The sequence below is a fragment of the Larimichthys crocea genome, chromosome XII, assembly GCF_000972845.2.
Source record: "Larimichthys crocea isolate SSNF chromosome XII, L_crocea_2.0, whole genome shotgun sequence".
Lineage (NCBI taxonomy): Eukaryota > Metazoa > Chordata > Actinopteri > Sciaenidae > Larimichthys > Larimichthys crocea.
The window spans coordinates 9,459,566-9,481,913 of NC_040022.1; the positions used below are offsets into that span (position 1 = coordinate 9,459,566).

The 22,348-nt window shown below is 38.6% G+C and overlaps 1 protein-coding gene across 1 annotated transcript; it reads right to left on the reverse strand.

Moving 5' to 3' along the window:
• Positions 1-308: 308 nt before the first annotated feature.
• On the reverse strand, positions 309-21,548 carry icam3 (intercellular adhesion molecule 3). The gene is made up of 22 exons (XM_027284959.1): positions 21,346-21,548; positions 19,270-19,542; positions 18,864-19,184; positions 18,423-18,647; positions 17,646-17,873; positions 17,267-17,530; positions 13,600-13,869; positions 13,343-13,504; positions 11,930-12,148; positions 11,469-11,711; positions 9,665-9,860; positions 9,525-9,597; positions 8,014-8,179; positions 7,157-7,432; positions 6,715-7,035; positions 6,330-6,593; positions 5,891-6,044; positions 2,190-2,347; positions 1,321-1,587; positions 899-1,231; positions 563-817; positions 309-478 (listed from the first exon to the last, which is right to left on the reverse strand). The coding sequence occupies exons 1-22, from the start codon at positions 21,401-21,403 to the stop codon at positions 471-473; spliced, it is 4,734 nt and encodes a 1,577-aa protein (XP_027140760.1). The 5' UTR covers positions 21,404-21,548; the 3' UTR covers positions 309-470.
• Positions 21,549-22,348: the final 800 nt, after the last annotated feature.

Sequence of the window (22,348 nt, forward strand, 5' to 3'; positions counted from 1 at the left end):
GCAAATCAAGAAACGGTTCATATTTACAGTAATGGCCTGCTGATTCAGTATTAAAGTTTATACATTAATGATAATGTAGTCATCATTTCTATATCAAGAGGAGTAGCTACACATTTGTCATGTTACAAGGTAATTTCATTAAAATGAAAATCAGTCTAGCAAAAAATATAAATTAGATACAGGACATCACATGGAAAGCATAAAATCTGAACTATATACTAATCCACCAATCTATCTCACAGGATACTGAAAATACTGACAAATCAAATGACAGTTACCAAACATAGTATATTCGGAATTTTTAAAAATGAGATCTAATTCTGCCTGATAGCAAGATCCATATAAATATCTCTTGAGTCATGAATGTATTGTCATTTCCGTCTCCAAAGCTTCAACATTAAAATCCTCTTAGTTGATTTCTCCTTGTTTGTCCAGTGTGGTCATCTGATCCCATCTCAAGCTCTCTTGTTTCAAACACCTAAGTAAAAGCAAAAGAAGAAGCTGATTAGGATAGAGTGTATAGAGGCAACGTGTACATATGCACTTCACAGTTCCCGTCTACCTTTGGTCTTGGCCTTGACAATGAACTGCTTGCTCTTCTTTTCCAGTGCATTGGAGGCAGTGCAGGTGTACGTCCCTGGGAGCAATGAGGAGGAGGTAAGAGCGGCTTCATCCTCCATCCTCTCCTGAATGGGATGGGACGATTGCCAACTATACACGGGTGCAGGGTTTCCCATAGCAGTGCAGTTCAAGGTAATTTCATCACCCACAATATAGTCCAAAACTTCTGGTTCAGGACTCAGGAATGTTGGGGGAACTACAGAAAAAGATCACATGGATTAGATGTATCATCTTCAATGTATTAAGTCTTAAGATTGGGAAAGTCTTCATGACTTACAGTACACAGAGGCATTAAGAGGCTCTGAGGTCACAGTAGGAGGTGGTTGTGGTCCCTCTGGTCCGAGCTCCAGCACTGCTACACACCTGTACTGTGCTCCATTCTCAGCTTTGGTTGGTGTGATCACAAGGATAGAGGATACTTGGACAGGCGAGGAAGATGTGAGGTCAGAGAAAGAGTGGTTATAAACCTCCGTCTGCCCTCTGTACCACCTGAGGGTGAGGTACTGGACAGGAGCAATATTCTGAACCTCACAGAGCAGCTGGTATTCCTTTCCTTCAACCATAGGGCCAGTGTGGTTCGCAGGCCTTATGGAAACACTATCTGGGGTCTCTGAGTGAATAATACACAAAGTTCATGTTATTCAAACAGCTTCGTGTGAGGCATTTCTACACTACACATCAAAACAGGGGTTGACTCACTGTAGAGGACAAGGTTGAGTTTCTCCTCACACTGTCTCGGAGCTGTGAAAAACACACCATAGCAGATTGGCTCCTCTATCCAGTCAATGAGGCTGTCTACCTTCCACTGCACTGACAGGTCCTGTTGTGTGTGTGCAGCACTGATGGCCGATTCCCAGCCCAGGACACGAACAGGGCGAGTGGCCTCACAGCTGACTGACACCGGCTCCCCAAAGCCCACCACGACCCTGGAGGGCTTGAGGATGAGGGAGCAACCTTCACCTGACACTGAGACATAAGGCAGCAGTCATCATCATAACACCAACTACTTTTATACTTGTAGCACTTTCATATTTATAGAGGCCTACAAACAGACTGTAGTTAGCCTATTATGTAACCCTTTTACAACACACAGGGAAATCACATGTACTAAATCTAAAGCCTAACATTTATAAATACATATTATAATAAAATAATAACATAAATTATATCTATCTTGATAATTATGTATTTCTCTGTTATGGCATTAAAACTTTGTAGGCCTTTGTACTAATCTAAAAAGAATTAGGTCAACAGTTTATCCGGTAGCCCGTCATATGTTTCGTTGCGGGATATATTGTGTCTGCCTAAAGACAAATAAGCATATTTTCAGGCAACAAACATCTATAATACATAAAATAAAATATAAAATAGTCAAACTTAGCGAAGACTGTTGTTGAAAGGCACAATAAACCAATGCTTTTCGTTATCATGTTCATATTATCACCGACAAGAGGTCAAAGTTAGCCTACGTTTTCGGTTTTTTTTTTCTTACAACACAATTACTGCACCAAACATCATCTACAACACCAACAAGTCCGATTAAAAACACGTTGCCTTCAACATCTTACCTGTGTAAAACATGCAAAGCGTCAGAATCCACTGAAGAAAGTTGTTTCCCATGTTATTTTCTGCACTGAGAAGTCGATTAAGGGGCGAGAGTGAGAAAATTCCACCTTGAACAAGCTTGGCTACTCTGCAGGGAACTATGTTGGAACAAAAGGGCCCCCTTCATCCCAGCTGACTTTGGGGGTGGGGGGTGAAAGGGAAAGAGGGAAATTTAACAGGTGGTAGGCCTCTGAAAAACACAGCAGAATCCTTTGTACTGCATTCACTTTATAAACATTTTAGCAGGGAATTATGGGCCTATAAATTCCACAGCAGTAATACCACACTACTACACTGTGGAAATGATATGGTCATTTATCAATAAAAGATTCATCAGTATCTGTTATGTTACAGTGTAAGCAGAACAAATAGAAAGCTGTAACTTTTGTGGAGTAATACATACCCAAACTTGCCTTGTTTTCTAAACTAAAAAGAATAACATCTGGCCCCGTAAATCCCCTTGAATATAAACGGAAATCTCAACTGGACTATTTTTTATATTCTCTACATTCCACTGAGGCCACGATATGTTTTCAATCCAACAATTTCATCTCTCGTCTTCTCATCTCAGCCTGTTTCCAGTTGTGCTTGCTTGCATGCTCATCTCCTATTGCTCCTGAACTCCATGTTTTGTGAAATCCCAGCAGGCTGGAGCATTGGTGTTGTGCAGCATGCAGCCTGTAAGCCCCACACTGTGACCAGAATGCTACACAGGATATCTACTCTGACTGCAACTGCAGTCCAAGTGACCAAGTAATCGGATGCTTTTGGTGTATTTGTGGAGAGCACAGCTGGGAATCTCAGTGTACATGTATGTCATGTAGATGTACATTCTGGCTTCACTTGGAATATGCTGCTCCTTTGAGCTCTCTAGAGAAATATGTTCAGCTTGAGTCTATAAGAAAATGCTGTTTTTTTAACTCCATGACAAATTGAGCAATATCCACTCTGCCAGGTTGTTATAGCAACACAGTCAGAGCATACACAAACAGTGCTTTCCGCAAAACCTTTAGTGGGAATTTTAGGGACTGAACATAAAGAACATGGTTTCAGAAAAAATAGGTTTATTTATTGGCAACCATAAGCAGGATAACAAATGTTCTCCTTTACATTCACTTTGTTCAGAGCTAATTAGTATGGCAGTCCCAGCTCTGTATAATGTACGCCAGATTGAATGAGAGGGAGAGAGACAGAAAGAGAGAGGTCCAAGGCGTTGACAAAAGGTGGCAGAGAAACAGAAAGACACTGATTTGACTTTGCCTCAATCGGTATTCTGCCTCAGGATGTCACTGACCAAGAAGCTGGTTTTATTTAACAGCTGATGTATATGCACAAGCTGTCAGTGCACAAAATAGATTAACATTCTGAGTTATATTCCCTTTTTCTGGCACATCAAGCAAACTGTATGTATAACACACACACACACACGCTTCAGTGGCATAAACATTTCAGATCATATAAAAATTGGAGGTACATCACAGAAATGGCATGATCAGTGCAAAACTAATTCAACGTACCAGTGCATACAGAAAAAGAAATCATTTGGTAAAACTATTCTACGGAACAGGAAATTAGCATAATTCATGCACACACCAAACATGAATAGAATAAAAAAATAAAAACTATCAACAGTGTGCCATAACATTTGTCAGAACACTCAATTGTAAAAAATATATATATATGAGTGTTGAAAACATGAAAAGCGATGATGAGAAAGCAACTACTTTTTCTTTTTACATTTTCTTAAAATGTTATGCGCACAAATGGGTAAGAACTTTGGTGTTGCTTGTAGAATTAGGATAGGTGACAAGGCAATAATATAAGACATAAGGCAACAGTGGCTGCTGGATCTGTGCAGTTTTTACATCTTCTATGGCTTACAATCAAACATCTAGGTAATAAAAATAGAGGAGGTGCATACCACAAAGCATTTTCAAACTTTTTGGCTACTTGGGGGGACTTGACCTGTTATGGCCTTACAGTAACAGTATTAAGTTGTATTGAAGTATTACATTTAGTATATCCAATATATATTTTTCTTTCAGCTCTGGTTTAGTCTCCACGACAGAGTCTATGATATAGACTAACTTTCTCATTGTTATGCAGTAGGTTTAGTGTTGTGCATGTAGGTTTATCAGAGCTTTTTTTCCTTTTCATGTATACATGTATACATGCATACATGCATACATGCATACATACATACATGTATGTGAGGTTGATCATAGTGGCTCAGACTGAACCATACAGTAAATGTCAGGCCATAAAATAAGTTTTTTTTAAAAAGCTAAAACACTCAGTAGAGCTGCAGAGGTGTGTGATAAAGCTCCTGTGTTCAACAGTAATTCAATTCAGTCACTGTGTTTACATGCACCTAAGTAACAAAGGTTACAGTCAGCTTCTGCATTCATGTGCAAGACAAACAAGTGTTGTGGTGACAGCAGAATGGTATGATGATAGAAGGACAGATAATTGCACATACCGATGCATATTTAAAACTGAAAGTAACACAAAGTAGCCTGAATACTGGACTGTTTTTGCATAGCCAAACTTATCTTCACACCTAAACCACTCATAATCATCTCCAGCATGCAGCAACGGTACCCATGCAAAATACATGAATGAAGATAGCAGAAGTAAAAGGACAATGTCGACTGCAGTAATTGGCCAACACCAAGAGCTCACTTCGTAAGGCCACGTTCAGATAGGAACAGGGAAACCAGACACCGGCGACATTTTTTTCAGTTTATTTCAGTGGGGGTCATGTGTTTTCGCACCGGCAGCCCGCAACGCAGGGGTTGCCACAAAAAACATCACCTTTTTTGGGACTTTAGGGAAACCGGAGCCCCACGTCATGCTCCACAAGCCAATCAGACAAGACACTCAGATCTGTTAAATCTCCACAGACAGCCTGAAATGTCTCTGAAGCAGAGACTATCCAGGTGGATTCACGGACTAAACTCTGACAATCTACCTGTGTGTGTGTTCTGACTTTGTTTATTTCATGTATCCAGCTTCTAAATGTGAGTCTGACTCGCAATTTTTAATGCCACAAAATAGTGACATGAAGAAGTTTCATTTGATTTGTGTCTGATGATCAGAGTAACAATAACGGAGAACGAGCGCCGGCCTCGATACAGCTGTTAACCAGCGAAATAAAGTTATTCCCTGATTGTTTCACAGTGGTTACATTCAGCAGGTATAGACACGCCCACAGCAACCCACCTCAGCTCCCCTCACCCCTCCACCACCACACTCCCCCACCACCGGTTGCCAGTTTCCCTGTTCCTGTCTGAATATGCGCCAAGACACATCCACGCTGTGGAAGTAGCTGTTCACTGTCTGTCTGTCCTCTCAGCGTGCTGCAGATTTACAGTAACAGAGGTTACTACCGAGCATGTAGACATGCAATACGATACATTAAATGATTGATTGATTAGTCTAATTTAAAAGATAACTAATGGGATTATGCATTCTTAAAGCTACAGTGGCCAAGCATAAGCAACCCACATCACCAAGCCCATTAACTGAGCATGCAGGACAGACTATGCCTTGAAGACACAACACTGAAGTTTCCTCAAGCACATATAAACATTAAAAACAACAAATCTATTATAAAGCCATGCAAAATTAAATACTAATAACAACAACAACAAAAAGTCAGCTTCATACAGGTCCTGACGAGGCTGGCTTTCCTCTGAGATAGCCTCTGCTGGTAGAAAATGTGCCTTCAGGTGTCACCAAAAAAAGACCAGCAATAAGGAGCACGACTCCCAGGGCGGTAAATCCTCCAAGCAAGGCTGCAAAGGTTGTGCGATTCCCTGTGGGAGAAGGGAGTTTGTGTTACATTCTCTCTCTCTCTTTTCTCTCTTATCCATTCAGACTCTCTGGTCTTGCAACTGAAGAGTTTCTCTGTTTGTGATAAACTATACATCCAAGAATAAAAATCAAAACAAAAAACACAGCCATTAAAATTCCAGCAGTGGTCCCGGGGTGACTACCTGATGGAAAACAACAGTATGAAAGAATTATAGAATAATTAAGGCTATAAGACAATGGAGTAGAACAAGCAGAGAAACATTATGATTTGAGTAACAATATCTTACTTGCAGGTTCGGTGACAGTAAAACGTTTGGTCTTGGTGCCCTGGCTATTAGACACTGTACAGGTATAGGTCCCTGGAAGCTCAAAAGACGGGGTCAAAATGGACTGATTGGTACTTTGATTCTTCATCCTCCGTTGTATGTCATGTGGGAGCGTCCAGCTGTATGCTGGCATTGGGTTTCCTCTAGCAGTGCAATTTAATTCTATCTTAGTACCAGCTTTCAATTCTACCTCCTCATTTGCAGGATTGAAGAAGGTTGGCGAGTCTGAGTAAATGCATGAAATTAAAATACAGAGAGGGAAAAACAAAGAGTACAATTAGAGAATGGCAAAACACACCAAATATACACTGTGATGGTTACATTTTTCCGGTATTAGAACACTCACACAGTACTGTCACTTGATGTGATTTTGATTCGATCGGGGGAAGACTTGGTGCATTTGGCCAAAAGCCGAGCCTTACTTCACACCTGATCGGAGTCCCATCATCATCTCCATGGGCCATCACATTGACGACAGATGACTTATTGACTGGAGTTGCACTCGTATCATCATCAAATGTCTCAGTGTGGATTATCCTATTTCCTTTGCGCCAGTGCACAGAGAGGTACTTTGCCGGTGCAACATTTTTAATGTCGCACTGCATGCTATAATTTTTGCCTTCTATCAATACACTCGGCTCAGACATAGACACACTGTCGGGCATTTCTGTAATAAAGAAAGTGACAAGGGACAAAATGTTCAATTAAGTCTGCAGCATTGTTATTAAACGATCCGAAACTACATGGAGCCTGCTGAGCAACTCCAGATAAAGTTAAGGACTACTTACTGTAAACGACGACTGTTAGGTGGCTCAAACACTGATCACCGTCCTCGAAATTGATAAAGCATTTCGGTTCCAGTTTCCAGTCTGTGACAGAGTTTATGTTTAAGGAGAGAGAAGTCACATGTTCTGTGAGAGCTACACCTCCATTTGAAGACTCCCAGCCCATTGCCTCCGTTTGGTTCGATGTTGAGCTGCAGTTGGCTGAAAAGGGGTCTTTATATTTCACTGCAGCTCTGGGTGGATTCAACTCAACAGGACAAGAAGAACTCACAGGTTTTCCTAGAAAAGGACACAACATGAATTACAGCAAACAGTACAAGCACCTTTTACTGAGCATTGTTCTTTAAAGTCCCAGCAAAGACAAGTGGGACACTTTAATGGGAGTCAACATTAGTTTGGCAAGTAAAGTAAATTATAAGTTATGCAAGTAAATGCATGTTTTAATCTGTCATGGCTGTGTTGTTATGTGTTGTCGCCAGAGATAGATTCACACTGGGCAGACAATGATAATACCTGCATGCTAATGCAGTAGCCACCGTGTTCACTAGCTTCTCCTCTCTCTGTCGAGGTTACACACAACAACATTTCAGATTTACTGCAGAGAAACCACACACTCTTTTACAAAGCGAGTTTACACGTATTCGTTATTATGGATACAGATTAATGTCTGTAACGCTCAGAAACATGAACTTTGGACGCCCTGCTTGTACAAAGCAAACATGATAATCTGGTTAATGTCAATCACACAATGGGCGTAGGCTGGCCTGAAGAGTCGACGCTGACTGAAAAATAAAATAAGAAGCTGTAAAGTTAGCAGCCCTTATAAAAGCTACCAAACAAACAAACAGAAAGCTTTTTACCTGTGCACGCTATCAAGCCGCCGAGTATGAAGAGCCACATATCGATTGAGCAGCACCAAACTTTTACTGAAGGAAACAAAAAGCCCGTGTTCCCGTAGCTCCACGCCTTATCTGTGTCTGTGCGTGTGGTTGCGAGGGTGATTAATAGAAAGTCCCGAAAGTTAAACTATCCACGTGATGCATCTACATGTTGCCTGCACCTTTTTTTTGGGCTGATCGTCTATTGGGTGCAGTTTTACACTCAAGGGTTGGACTACAATTATTGCACGAGTGCAGTTTAAAGGAATAGTTTGACATTATTGGAAAGGCTTATTCACTTATCAAGAGAAAAATGTATACCAGTCCCCAAGTACAAATTTCTGTAGCTGAAATATGTATGATTGCAGTTTCCAAAGATCTGCTGGTTGGTACAGGACAGAGGTTGCCACAATGTCTGAGTTTGAGGATTATCATCCCTTGTTATTTGCTACTTTGAAAAAGAAACAACCAAATGAGGCGTGTCAGTTCTGACCCCAAATTCATGTATGGTGGATATATTCAGAATTAAATATTAAAAGCAGTTTTGTTGAAAAGCCACATTTTTAATATTTTTTTAAAAAAACTGTCACAAATATTTACAGCTCTATACACAAATGTGTTACAATGTCCTCATCCTTTTATTGCAGGTAGGACTTCAGCTCCAGTAACTCCTCCAACATTTACAATGTTTATGTCTGCAGTCCATTTAATCAATACTAATATGTTCCATTAAAAACAAGTCTCATAAATAAATATAGTGTTTTGCATTTACATAAAATATTATTCCAAATAGACAGTTTTGATAGGCATTAGGCAATATTGCCTGCAGTCATTCATACAAAAGCATATAACTGTGGAACAAGACAAATAAGGCCAAAGCCTGACACAGTATGGCACAACAAGTAACCAGGCACAAACAAAGGCTACAAACACAGAAAGAAGTGCACAGTGGCTTACAAAGAATAGTGAAGAGACAAACTGAACATTATACGATGCGGTATGCAAGCAATAGTGTCCACAAATAGATCGTAGCAGTCTCCTTTTTCACAGTTCAATGTCATGTCTTCAGAGAGGCCAATAAGCAATAAAATGAAAATAGGTGGTGCATTTCCTTTAGTGTGAATCCACAGCAGGCTCAGGGTCACCACGTTTTAAATGTATGCTAAAATCATGATCACTTTGTGAAATAATTAACATACAGAGATCTGTGTTTAAGTGAATACTAAGGGGGTATACTTCAAGCAAGATTTAGTAAATCAAAGGTCAACAAAAACATTCATAAAAAAAATAAATCCCTTTGTGCTCGTTTTCAAAACAGTCTCTTTGGCAACTCAGAGCCAAAATTTGAGTGCTCCTCTTCTTTTTGTCCAGTGAAAACAGGTAAAATCCAGTAATAAATATAAATTGTACATCTCAAGCCAAGGTTGCTCATTTTTAAAAAATTTGACTATTCCATGTAAGGTAAAATACGTTTATATGTGGGAAAAATATACGTGAAGATTTGACGTGAGGAGATTTCCAAAGAGCCCCAGTTTGGGGCTGCTGGCTGAGTGGTATTCAGGCTTTCTGTTGGCAGAGAGATGCAACTCATTCAGAGTGGTCAGCTATCCATCAATAGGTGTACTGCTAAGACAGTTTGGTCATAGGAAACTGCAGGTCTAAGCCATTGTGAGCCACGTTGCCATTGTGGGTGCTGAGTTTAGGGTTTTTAAGACTGTAGCGTCGCATTCTGGTGTTCTTGTAGTAGATTGAGTAGATGAAGAGGAAGATGATGGAGATGGCAACAACTGTGACTGCCACAAATCCAGCTATGAGGGGAAGGTAGTCCTCTGTAATGAAATTGATCAAACAGGCAACAGATTAATGTCTGGATTTCAGTTTCTACTGAAGATGCACTTATAACCAGTCAGAAAGATTAACAAACATTAGAGAGGCTGATTGTATTTGTAAGATCACTGTGAAAAACAAAGAAGTCCTTCTGATTATAATATATGACAACTGAAAACCACTTGTGAATGACAATGAATTGATTGTGACTTTGGACTGCCATCTAGTGGCCAGTTTGTTGAGAGCGAGGTAGTGGGAGGGACTATTAAGCCCCATAAGCTCCACCTGTGCACCTCCTCACCTGTGCACCTCCTCACCTGTGCTCATCACCATTGTCTTTGTATCTTCAGTTAGCAGTTTGGATTATCTATGGTGAGTAAGTTTTGTCTGAATTATGTATTGTAATTATATACATGTTTTTTTATGTCGGTTTGGTCTGTTTAAGTCTGTTTATTGTTATCAGGAGGCAGATGGTTCCCAGACGGCACCTTCAAAAATATTAGCTCCTACTAGCTTTAATAAATGTATCTTTTTAATTGTCTTAGAATAGGAGATCATTTTGTTGATGATTTGTGAATTATATTAGGTTTGTAAATTAAGTGTTTCACTCATGAATTTGATTTGATTTTTCTTTTCTTTCTTTCTGTATTTCTTTCTATAGTTTTCACGGTGCTACGGCGATAAATAAAACTTAAAGCATCCGTTGAATCTCTCCGCCTCATTACTCGACACCAAGGGTCCGCTACACCACTCATGGTCTAAAACGAAGCTTTCACCAAAACAACCCAAACATTTCACAGGCCTCGACCTGTGAGGTAAACCCTTTTTGTTTCAGTATGCAAACAATGTTACAGTATATTAAAGAGCTCAGAGAAATCATACAGCAGCATTTTAAAATTTATTTATATGCCTGGATAGAATCCTCCTTAAAGCTGTATGACTTTTGCTCTGCTGAAATGTTTACCACCATAAAGGTAAGCTAGTTATAGTAAAGTAAAAAATGTTATAGATTAAGGTCACACAGAGAAATTGTGCAGGGGGAAGTTACTAAATCATTATTTGTGATGCTTTAACTTCTGTTAAAAGTAAAATAGAGTTCTGAGCAAGACAACCTCCCCCCCAAAAAAATTCTATTTAGTTTGTTTTAGAATATATTTCATTAATTTATTACTATTGCATTTATTTTAATCTTTGTATTTACTTTTTTGTAAACACTAGGGGGCACTGGAACTAAAGGTAGCAGGTGTATCAGGGTCAAGTTATGCACCAGAAAGGGATATGTTTTTTTTACTAGGGCAAGAGAGAGGCAGCATGATGAATTTAAGTTAACCTGGACAAGGGTCCACTACAAATGGTGCATCAGTAGCCTTTGTAAGTTTTTATTTTCATTATTTTTATTTCTGTGTTTTAAGAAAACGTTTGACAAAAAGCCTGTCTGTATCTTTATATAGGGGAGAAGAGTGGAGTACGTATTAGATTCAAACCTTTCTGACATTTGGTTTTATTACTGGGACATTTATATTTCGGAAAGATTTCTACTATAGATTGTTATAGGAAAACATACCTTTTTTTTTTTTTTTACTAAAATTAAACAGAGTAAAGAGTGTTACCTTTTAAAATCACTTCAACTTCGTGTATGATGATATCAATGTCATTGGTGGCTTTGCAGCGGTAGAAACCTGCCTCAGACACGGTGAGCATGTTTCCAGACACATAGTGCCCATTGTCTGAGCTGTAGAGCCACTCAATCTTTGGAGGTGGGTAACCGTCAGCTTCACAAATAAGATCCTCGGGATAACCTCTGAACACTGGGATTGTCTTTGGAAGCTTTGTGGTATTAATGCTGGGTTTATCTGTTGAGAAATAATGGCAGATAGCCCAGAATGGGGTCAAAGAATATTCAAATACTATGATTACAATATATACAGTAGAATGTGGAGTCCCTTATTCAAACATGTAGACATGGTCCTGCACCTTTTCTTACTTTTAGGAAAACAATAAGTCTGTCACCTGATCTTACAGTGTTGTCTTAATCATTACTATAGAGCAGCAAATATAAATGTGATCTCACAGTAAACGGTGATGTTCAGAGGACTGGACGTCCATTCCAGTTGAAGTTGTGGTTCAGTGGGTTCAAGGTCCAACTTAGCCATACATCTGAACTCTGCTCCACTGTGCTCTCTGTTCAGTTTGATGCTGATGGTAGACGACACATTCAGCGCCGATCGGATCGCATTGATATCACAGTCTCTGCTGTGCTTAGGCAGGCAGCCAGTCACTTGCAGTGAGTCTGATAGACAAATGAACATTTGAGAAAACACAGTAAGAAAAAGACAAAAGTAGACTGTGTTTAAATTGTGTCATTGTGTGATGCTATTTTTAAAGCTTAAATGTTTTATCTGTATTTACATTAATTCCTCTTGAACACAGAGGGACTTTTGCAACAGTAGTTTAGTATGTTGTATACCTCAAGAAAGTTGTCTGGGACCATGCCTGTTCTCAAATTTTATTAATAATAAATTAATCAACTTGCCCTCTGCTGTGAAAAAAGCAGGTATAACAATGTATGCTGGCGATCGTACTTTATATTGTGCACCAACCACATTCCATGAACTAAATCAAGTTTTGTTTAGTGAGTTGAATATAGTATATAATTAGATTAAAACTAATGAATAAGCCTTAATATAGCCAACTAAAAGTACTGTGTGCATATCTGGGGAACCCATTCATCAGGTCAAAGCTAAATTGCTGGTCTAGTCCTTGATAGCCCCCTGTCATGGATTGAGTACATTAATATAGTTGTCAGTAAAATGGGCTGACACATCTTTCTAGCTCAATCATTTAGTGCCATCTGGACTTCTGTTCAACAGTGTGGTCATCTGCATCAAAAACAAACCTCACAAAGTCATATTAAACAGGGCTGACTTGTTCTGGGCTGCTCCGATAGAATAAGCACTGAAAAATTGCACTCCCGCCTCTCATGGATCACCATGGAGCAAAGGATTTCCTCAAGCATGGTAAGCAAACATTGTTCAGCTGTACCATTTCTATTTATAACAAACAGTTTGCTGTAATAAAACACATAAACAAAACATAATTTGCAGAGCCACAATAAACTGGTATAATTTACAACATAATATCCACCTAACTAGAAACAAATCATCCTTTAAAAAGAATGTGCAGAGGCATTTATTGGCTAGTAGATATCTGTGAATGTGAATTGTACAACTCTGCTGGTTTTCTTGTTTCGCTTCATATGAGTCGTCCTTTTCTTACTGTTTATAAAGAATTTTAAAATTATTATTCTATCTAAATGTATCTACAGTATCAACTGGCTTTGAATTGTGTATACATGTGAGCTTTATTGTCATTTATCATGGACTCCAGGAAGATTAGATTCTATATCAGCTAACAGCGATAATGTAATTGAACAATTAACCTCAGAAAAAAAAAGTAGAACTTGTGTAAAGAAAAATTAACTCACCATTGGTATTTGATTTGATGGTTTCATTCCCCTTGTACCACAGCACAGTGAGATTTCGTGCAGGAGCAACGTTGATAATGTCGCACTGCAGCTGAAACTCGCTCTCCTCCACCACTGAGCTCAGGTTACCCGCAAGGCGGATGGAGACACTGTCTGGTGTTTCTGGGGAAGAGTGAGGAGAGTTTCAAAACGTGAGAAGCAGATTTGAAGTTAATGACAGTAAAAGTGTTTAAAATAATTAAGTCAGCAATACATACTGTAAAGAGTGAAGTCTAAATGTTTCTGGCACGTTCCTTTTCCCTTGAACGTCCCCATACAGACAGGCCTTGCGTCCCAGTCTTTATTGGTGTCGGCAGACCAACTTGTGCTGTTTGTTTTGATTCCCTGCTGAACCTGCCAGGATATTGCTCCTTCTTGATTTGCGGAGCCCTCAAGTGTTGGCTTGCATATTGCATTCTGGCTCTTTCCTTGATATTTTATCACCATCCGCTCTGGGTTTATTTCAATAGGGCATGATTGCGTAGCACCTGTGGAACGTAGAGTGAGGGCGAGAAATATTATTCCAGTCCAAGTCACACACACACACACATCCATTATCTTGTTGTAACACAACGTTTCCATCTCCAGGGCTGTCGTGAAATACTGTTGAAAGGCCGCAGGTCCGTGGAACAAAAGCTGTGCCTTATGAGGCAACAGGAAAAGGCTCAGGAAGGAAATACCCTTCCCTGGTCTGCACTTGCTGCCCACCATGATTTCTGCTGGACCTTACAGCAATTTCCATTTTTGTGAGATGCGTCACATTCCACCCAGCCCATTTGTAACGAATTTAACAATCATTAACGCAGAAAGATAATTTTTTTTTAATCATAAAACAATGCGTAGGAGGAACCTTACAAAAGGTCACAGTGCTTACTAATAATCAGACACACCAAATCACACAAAGTGATATTCCTGTTGATTTCAAACTAGCATCCACACACATAGTTCTCATTTCAAACATATGTAATATGCATTATGTGCCATTCAATTCATACTTTTCCAGTCTCCTAACACATCTCTGTGTTGCTTTAAGTTAACTCCTCGTCACTCAGCAGGCTACATAAATAGCAAACAAAACAATCCAGCTTTATAAGTCTGTCGAGCCTAATCGAGCCATTTCAACCTCGACAGACAGGAAAACATGAAATGTTACAACGCAGCGTTCAGGCGGGCACAACTTACTCGATCCTGTCCCGTTAGAAAGCGACAGCAGCAGCAGCTCTAAAGTAAAAACGACTGAAAGGAGACGAAGATAGTTTGAATCATCCATTGGGGATAAAGTTAGTGTGGGCGCCTCTCCTGCTTCCTCTCAGCTGCACGGGACGAGCCAAAAGGCGATTTGTTGACTTTATGGGAGAAAGCTAAGCTAAGCTTTGGCTTGGTCTGCATGCATGCACACAGTTTATAACCGGAGAGGAAACTGGGAAACAGCCCTCCCCCCAACACTGGGCCCACACCACACATATATAAGACAACCCATCACACCCACCGTGTCTATAAATGTGCTGGTTGTTGGCTTAAAGTTAGACTTTGGGTCTGGAGACCAATGACTTGTTGTTGCTGTTGTGGCACCGTGAGAAATAATTTGTGACAAACTTTAGAAAGTTAGAGGATGTCGTGGTTAATTAAAAAAAATAATGATTTGGTTATAGTGGTACAAAGTCTTAGCATGTAACTTTAGCATTCAAAAATATTGTAAATAAAACAAAACAAATGGCCATTTTTAAAAAAAAATCTTGTGCACACAAGTTATTTATCTTGTCATTGACTATAAATTCATATGCATTTCAAAGTGCTTCAGATACACACAGCCATCACATAACTCAAGTTTTATTTTCACCTAGAATTGTCATATCACATTACGAAGGAGCATTTGATGGAGTTTTTAAAAATGATTTGACTGGGAAAACTTAGCCAAGGCTCACTTACTATACAGTTGGTTTTGCTAATGATTAATTATAAAGCTATAAAAGTGCCCCAACACTTTAAACGATTGTAAGCGCTGTATTATCAAAAACAAAATATTTTGAGTTGAAGATGTGCGAGCCCTCAGTCTGAAGTTCAATTCTTTCAAATTCTTGAACAAAGCCAGGAAGCAACAACAGGAAGCCAACATGAAATACATCATAACATTGCACCGAACAACCAAAATGCTCCAGCATTCATTATTGTAATGCAGCTAAACTGTGATTGGCTTCTCCTTATATTGTAATTGACTCATGATCAACCTGAACAACATCTCAGTGAAAAAACACACTGTGTGCTCCATTGTGCCTTTTTGTATAATGCAAAACAAACAAGAAGTGTGAGTTTAATATATATATATAAAAAATACTATTTGGGACTTTAGGGGCCAATTATCACTGAACACTAGTACAGCTGTGTATGTTATGGAGTTTTTTATCCTTAGGTTACACAGGATCCCGTGTGGGCCTTGAGGTCCTCAGAAGTACTAATTGTTTGGCTTTGCTTGAGAACAGCAGGTGCCAGCCTATCTCAACACTGTGGTGGCCAGGGTCAAAGAGACCTAATGTTGTCTTCCTAGACATAATAGATAATACAGAATAATTTCCGTTGATGTTTCGTTAACATAAACAGACAACAGTGGCTCCAGACTAGAATGTGCTCATGGTAACACCTCCATGTTAACATAACATCAGGATAACATCCTGTTATTTCCTTGGCCAAGCTTCAATAAATATTACAGCATTAGACACCAGAGGCTGCTGGACACTTTCTTCCCTCCTGACCTCACCGTTGACCTTTGACTTCAGCAATTTCTCCACAACAGTGTAGACATTTTGGATTTATTTAGTTGATCATAATCCTACATTGTAATCCTTATCCTAGTTTGTTGTTTTCCACACATGTGACATTTGCATAGCTGTTGGCTAGTCAGTACATTTCAAAACTATCTTCAAGACTCTTCTTCTCCAGTCTGGCAGTTCAAAACTCAGCATCCTTCTACCAATATATTCACTATCTCTCCTCTGGACATGTCCGAACCATCTCAGTCTGGCCTCTCTGACTTTATCTCCAAAACCTCTAACATGTGCTGTCCCTCTGATGTACTCATTCCTGATCCTATCCATCTTGGTCACTACCAAAGAGAACCTCGGCATCTTCATCTCTGCCACCTCCAGCTCTGCCTCCTGTCTTTTCCTCAGTGGCACTGTCTCTAGACCAAACAACATCGCTGGTCTCACCACAGTTTTGTACACCTTTCCTTTCATTTTAGCTGAAACTCTTCTATCACACATCACACCTGACACTTTTAAAACTATTTTCAAGACTATTACGTCTCGCCAACTTAGAGTGGTGTGTTAGCACCCAAAAATGTGCTCATCAGCACTAAACACAAAGCAGCTACAGATTAGCTGTCATTAGTTTTGCAGTTGAAAATTTAGACCTGATGATGGTGACTAGAAGTTGAGATCGCCACTGATGACAATGAATCCAACAGTTGTTGAGGCAGTTTGTGCCAATTCATCACAAACAAAAAAGTAAAAAAAATCTGACCTGAACTGATGCCTCATCAACAGCATACATTTTATCATTAAAGTAATACAACTGAATATGAGGAGTAAGGTCATTTTATATTTTATGCACTTTATATTTACACTGTTATTTACCTTGTCTTCTGTTTTTACGCTGAGCCTATGCAATGTAATTTCGCTCAAATGCACATTGTTAATGTACAGCTGAATGACAATAAAGTCTGTCTAAGTCTAATCGTGTCATGCATACTATCATAATGCAATCACAATCTGCAGAACTGTATCCCTCTAGTTAGACATCATAATGTAATGAGCAGGCTACCAATGATAGATGAGCTTTAAATTATTTCATTATCCATTCATTAAATATATATTATATTGACCCTACCTTTTACAGTCACTCTGACTGTTTTAGAGACATTTCCTATAACATTCGAGGCCTGACATGTGTAGAAGCCCGTGTTGTATCCAGTGGCATTGTGGATGATTAGTAGGGACACTCCATCTTCATTTTCCACTGTCACTTTGTGAGTGCGATAATAATTCCAGGAATATCTTGGTCGTGGGTTTCCCCTGGAGAAGCATTTCAGTGATATGGTAGAACCAACATTGACCTCAGAGTCTTCAAGCTCAACTATCTGTGACGGTGGGTCTAAAGACAACAAATTAAATATTAGAAGTCAGAGAGAAACCAAATGTATCACTGTAACCAACTGAATCACTCATGTGAATAATAGGTTTTTAGGATTAGCGTCAAAATAACTTACATAAGACAATAATATCAACTGTGACGTTGACAAATGACACACTGTTTGAAGCTGTGACCGAGTACTGCCCTGCATCACTTCTTGTTAGGTTCTCTGGAAGTTCCACCTCCTCATCATCTTTATACCAGATTATCTTGGGTTTAGGATAGCCTTTAACAGTGCAGGTGAGACTGTTAAGAGTGTCCTCTACTGCAATATAATTTAGTGGACACTCCAACTCTGGTCCATCTGAAAGCACAGAAACACAAGAACACTTCAGACATACAGTGGAGTGACCATATATCACTATCAACCAGTGGAATGGAATAATGATACTTCTACTTTACTTGAACTTTTATATTTACCTTATATTTATACTCCACTGCAACCAACTACAATAGTAAAATATAGCTTACACATTAATGCATGCAATAATAATAATAACAAAACAAATTACAATATATGTATATGGCCATTCTGCATACTTTGGAATTGGATACTTTAAGTATATTTTACTGACAATACTTCTACACTGTTAAGCAGGTAAAGTAAAGCCAGGGCCTTTAGGGTAATTAAGTATTTTTATTTTGTAGTATTTGTACTACTTACTATGTAAAATATCTCATCTTCCACCACTATATCATGCACCCTAATATCAGCTAGACCAACGTGTTATTGTTAATCAAGCTATTTGCAAATACAAAAACTACATAAAAGACAATAAATGTAAAAACAAAATGCTTTTACTCTTATTGCTCATGTGGGGAACTGACTGTGATGAACGAATGTGACACTCACACAATACAGCAACCTGCAATGTTCTTGATGCAAAGGAATATCCTTCAGCTTTAACAGTATAATTGCCCTTGTTCTCTCTGGTCAGAGGAACGGCCGGGTCTACAGTCTGTCCATTATACTGCCAATTAATAAACGGGAAGGGTTTTCCTGTAACAGGACAATGGCTCTCCAAAGTTTCCCCTTCCAGTAACTCGAGACTGTCAGAACATCCTATATCTGGTCCATCTAAACAGAAACACAGCAACAGTTAATATTATATTAAACATTTTTTAAATGCTAAAACATAAAAAACACAGTTACAAACACACGGTTAATCAAAATAGTTACTAATACATTTTCTGTCAATCGACTAGTGTAAATAGCAGACATTAAAACTGACCATTTTAAATAACCTTAATATGCTGTTAGTGACATTTCAAATAGTACACGTGATATACTTACAGTTAACTGTAATGTTATACTCTTGTGAAGATACTTTAAGTTGTGGCCCTTCTGGCTGCAGGTCCAAATGTGCCTCACATCTGAACGTGACTCCATCGTCTTGTCTATGCGGTGTAAAGCTGAGGACAGACGTCTGATTCACTGGTTTCTTACTGGGATTGTTAAAAGTGTCTGTATAGATGATCGTATCTCCTTTGTACCAGGTTACAGTGAGACTCTGAACAGGTGCTATATTGTGGATGTTACACGTGAAGTTATATTCCTCTGCTTCTTTTAGAGCACCATCACTGTCAGGGCTGATACTGATGGTTTCTGGAAATGCTGAAGAAAAAGTAGCGGTTATCACAGAGTCATAGTACTCCGGAGTATCAATGGTCTACATAGTAGTCTAAACAATCCGACTTACTGTAAAGTACAACTTTTGGGTTTGCAGAGCACTGTTCAGTAAATTGACTATCCGGTGATAGGTTTAAGTAGCAAACGGGAGAGATGTTCCAGTCTGTTAGCGCCTCTACAGTCCAGGTCAAATGTTTGACTGGCTGCAGACTTTTGCCTCCTTGTGTAGCCTCCCAGCCCATTCCATCTAACTTGCTCTCTGATGTGCTGCAGTTGATTGAGACCGAGTGTCCATATCTCAGCACAACAATGGGGGGGTTCAACTCAATGGGACAGGAGGCACCTATAACATGGGAGTGTAGTTGTGATATTTGCATAATTGCCACAAGAAAAACATGACATTGCAATATTTATCTTTTTGTTCAGTCAGCAAGATGATTCGGAGTGCATGGCCACTGTATGTTATGAGCTTCATGAAGCTGTAGTTATGTAATAAAAAGGTTCAGAAATTCTGACTTGGTTGACTGGATTAGACCATGGTTTTCAGAGGATGTATTTAATATGAAAAAAAAACAGAAATACAATTTAACTTTTATTTTTAACTTATTATGAGCATGTGAAATGTAACTGGTGAAAACATGCTGAAAAAACACATCAAAAGCTGCGTGAAAAAGAAGATGACATGGAAAGGGACTTATTAAATTACAGTAAAAGCACTAAATCACTAAGAGAAAAAAAAACATGGTAATAATTTGAAGGGAACCGCTCCTTCCTTCCACTTCCGTCTCCTACCATGGGTGCTTTCCCCAAATTTTCCCGACTGGCCTCAAAAGCCTTTTACTTCGTTCCTATACTGCTTCCACGACTTAAAACTTTATTAACAAAACCAATAAACAATAGTCAAAGATCATAGCTTTAAAAGTACGTCTGTTAATATCTGGCAGCATGTTTTTGGCATCACTCTTTCTCTTTTGGTTACTGCTTTCAAAGAATCTCCATGATGATAACAAAAAATAACACAAATGAAAAGTGTATCCAGCAATCTGATCAAATAAATCAGATCTTTAAGAAGGTATACGGCTAAATATATGCCATATTTTAAATAATTCACTAGTTAAAACATAAAGTTTTTTTGGCCAGTAAAAACTATTGTATATACTTGTTTTTTAATTTTAATTTGCCTTTACTTATTATATTTTATATATTTTATATTTAATATCGGGCTGCTCCGGGACCAGGGGAAACCAATTTCGTTTCATCCCAGGTTTTACATGTGCTGTAATGACAATAAAACTCCTTGAATCCTTGAATAAATCGAGCAACAGTTTTACAGAAACAAACTCATATTGTGAAGAAACTTTAAATGACACAACTAGGCTATTTATTTTAGGGAATCAAGTAGGAAAACATGATTTAACATATAAACTCTTGCCATGATTCTTAATGGGCTGAAAAAGTTTTTATGCCTAATGTTGTCTTGGAACGTATTGAGGGTCAGTGTCAGTGCATACTGAACTGTCACTTTCTTTAATACCGCCCCCTTCAGGTTAAAACAGTCTATGCAAATTGTATATAAAATATATAGAAAAAAAAGAAAAGGTTAATTGTTACCAGAAAGTATCTAGAAGTAGTTTAAAAAAGAGGAACACGCCTATAAATGAGTAGGGACTGAAACATGATGTCTAGGAGTGCACTTATGGATGATAAACTGTAAACATGTAAGACAGTAAGTGTAAATAAAGATATCACACTGAACAAATATGAAAAGACATGATCAGAAATAATGACATAGAAGAAGACATAGAAGGACAGGACACATGATTTGCAGACTTGTTACTTGTTTTTCGTACATGTCACATTTCGAGCATAAACTGTGTATTCGAAATGATCGAAATAAAATTCTTATCCTAAAACTTAGTTCTGCTCCTCTGGCATCTGACAGTTTCACACGTCACTATTTTACTGTTAATCATGAACACTTGTTTTGATAAAGCAGGAGCTCATACACATTTTCACATTTGAGTGTATTTCATACAGAGCTCGTGGTTCATTCACCATTAAAATGTAAAATAAGACAGAAATAGACATTATTATAAAACCTATAGCTCATTACATCATTTCAGCAAAGAAGGTGAGAAATGCCTACCTGTCGCACTGAGGAGGAACCCCACGAAGAGTCGGACAAATGAGGCACTTTCACTCATTTGTTTGGAACAATGTCCCGTCTGTCGGTTAAACAAAAGCACTGCTCAGCCTCTCCTCTGGATCTGGATCTGCGCTGTCCTGATCCGTAACAAACCAGTGTAGTGCATTCAGAGGAGGGGGAGACAGAGACAGAGACATAAAGCCAGGCTCTCTCTCTCTCTCTCTCTCTCTCTCTCTCTCTCTCTCTCTCATGAGTCAGGCGATACAGTCAGAGAGTCCTGCTGCTATGGTGTACTAGGCATGTATTTTTAGCACACGTTTGTGTTGAAAAAAATGCTCTTTTGATACCTTTACTGTAATGAAGACAAGTTCAAGTTTTTTCAGGTTTATTTGTCATATGCAGGTTAACACAGCGTCAACAATGTAATGAAACGTGTCGGACAAGAGGATAAAATAAGGATAAAAATAAGCTAAAGAAATAAAAGAAAAAGAATACAATAACATTTTAGGTTAAAAAAATAAGTTAGTATTTAGTATATACAATATACTAAAATAGAATGAGAAATATACACATGTATATAAAGAAAATAATAAAAATGTACTGAAATAAAATATGAGAAATATATATGTAAGTCCATAGAACAAGACAACAAGGCAATTCAAGATATAGTTCATGTTCGCTCTCAAAGTATAGAGAGTGGACTGGTAGCTGTGCAGGGTACTGATCCCCTAACTGCTCCCATGGCATTGCTGTGTGTGGCTGCCCATCACTCCACCATCTCTGTCCACATGTCTATTAGCCCTTTAGCTGTTATTATACAGTGTGATGGCTTTGTGTGTGCGTGTGGTTCTATTTTGGTGAAATTAATGTAAAAACTGTATAAAAAAAAAATGAAAATAAAAGATTTTTAAGAAACAAATGTAAAAAAAAATAAATAAATTCTACCATTGTATCTCAGACACATCTGACTGTCTGGAAAGATTCTTAAACATTTGAAAACAGA

What these genes read in the sequence shown, in the direction of transcription:
- icam3 (XM_027284959.1), bottom strand. Translation starts at nt 21,403, where the DNA reads ATGAGTGAAAGTGCCTCATTTGTCCGACTCTTCGTGGGGTTCCTCCTC. An exon ending in AGTTGAAGTGATTTTAAAAG is followed by an intron (nt 9,861 to 11,468) that starts GTAACACTCTTT and finishes ATTTCATTACAG; the next exon opens with AGGACTACCTTCCCCTCATA. An exon ending in TACTGTCACCGAACCTGCAA is followed by an intron (nt 6,045 to 6,329) that starts GTAAGATATTGT and finishes CTTCTCCCACAG; the next exon opens with GGAATCGCACAACCTTTGCA.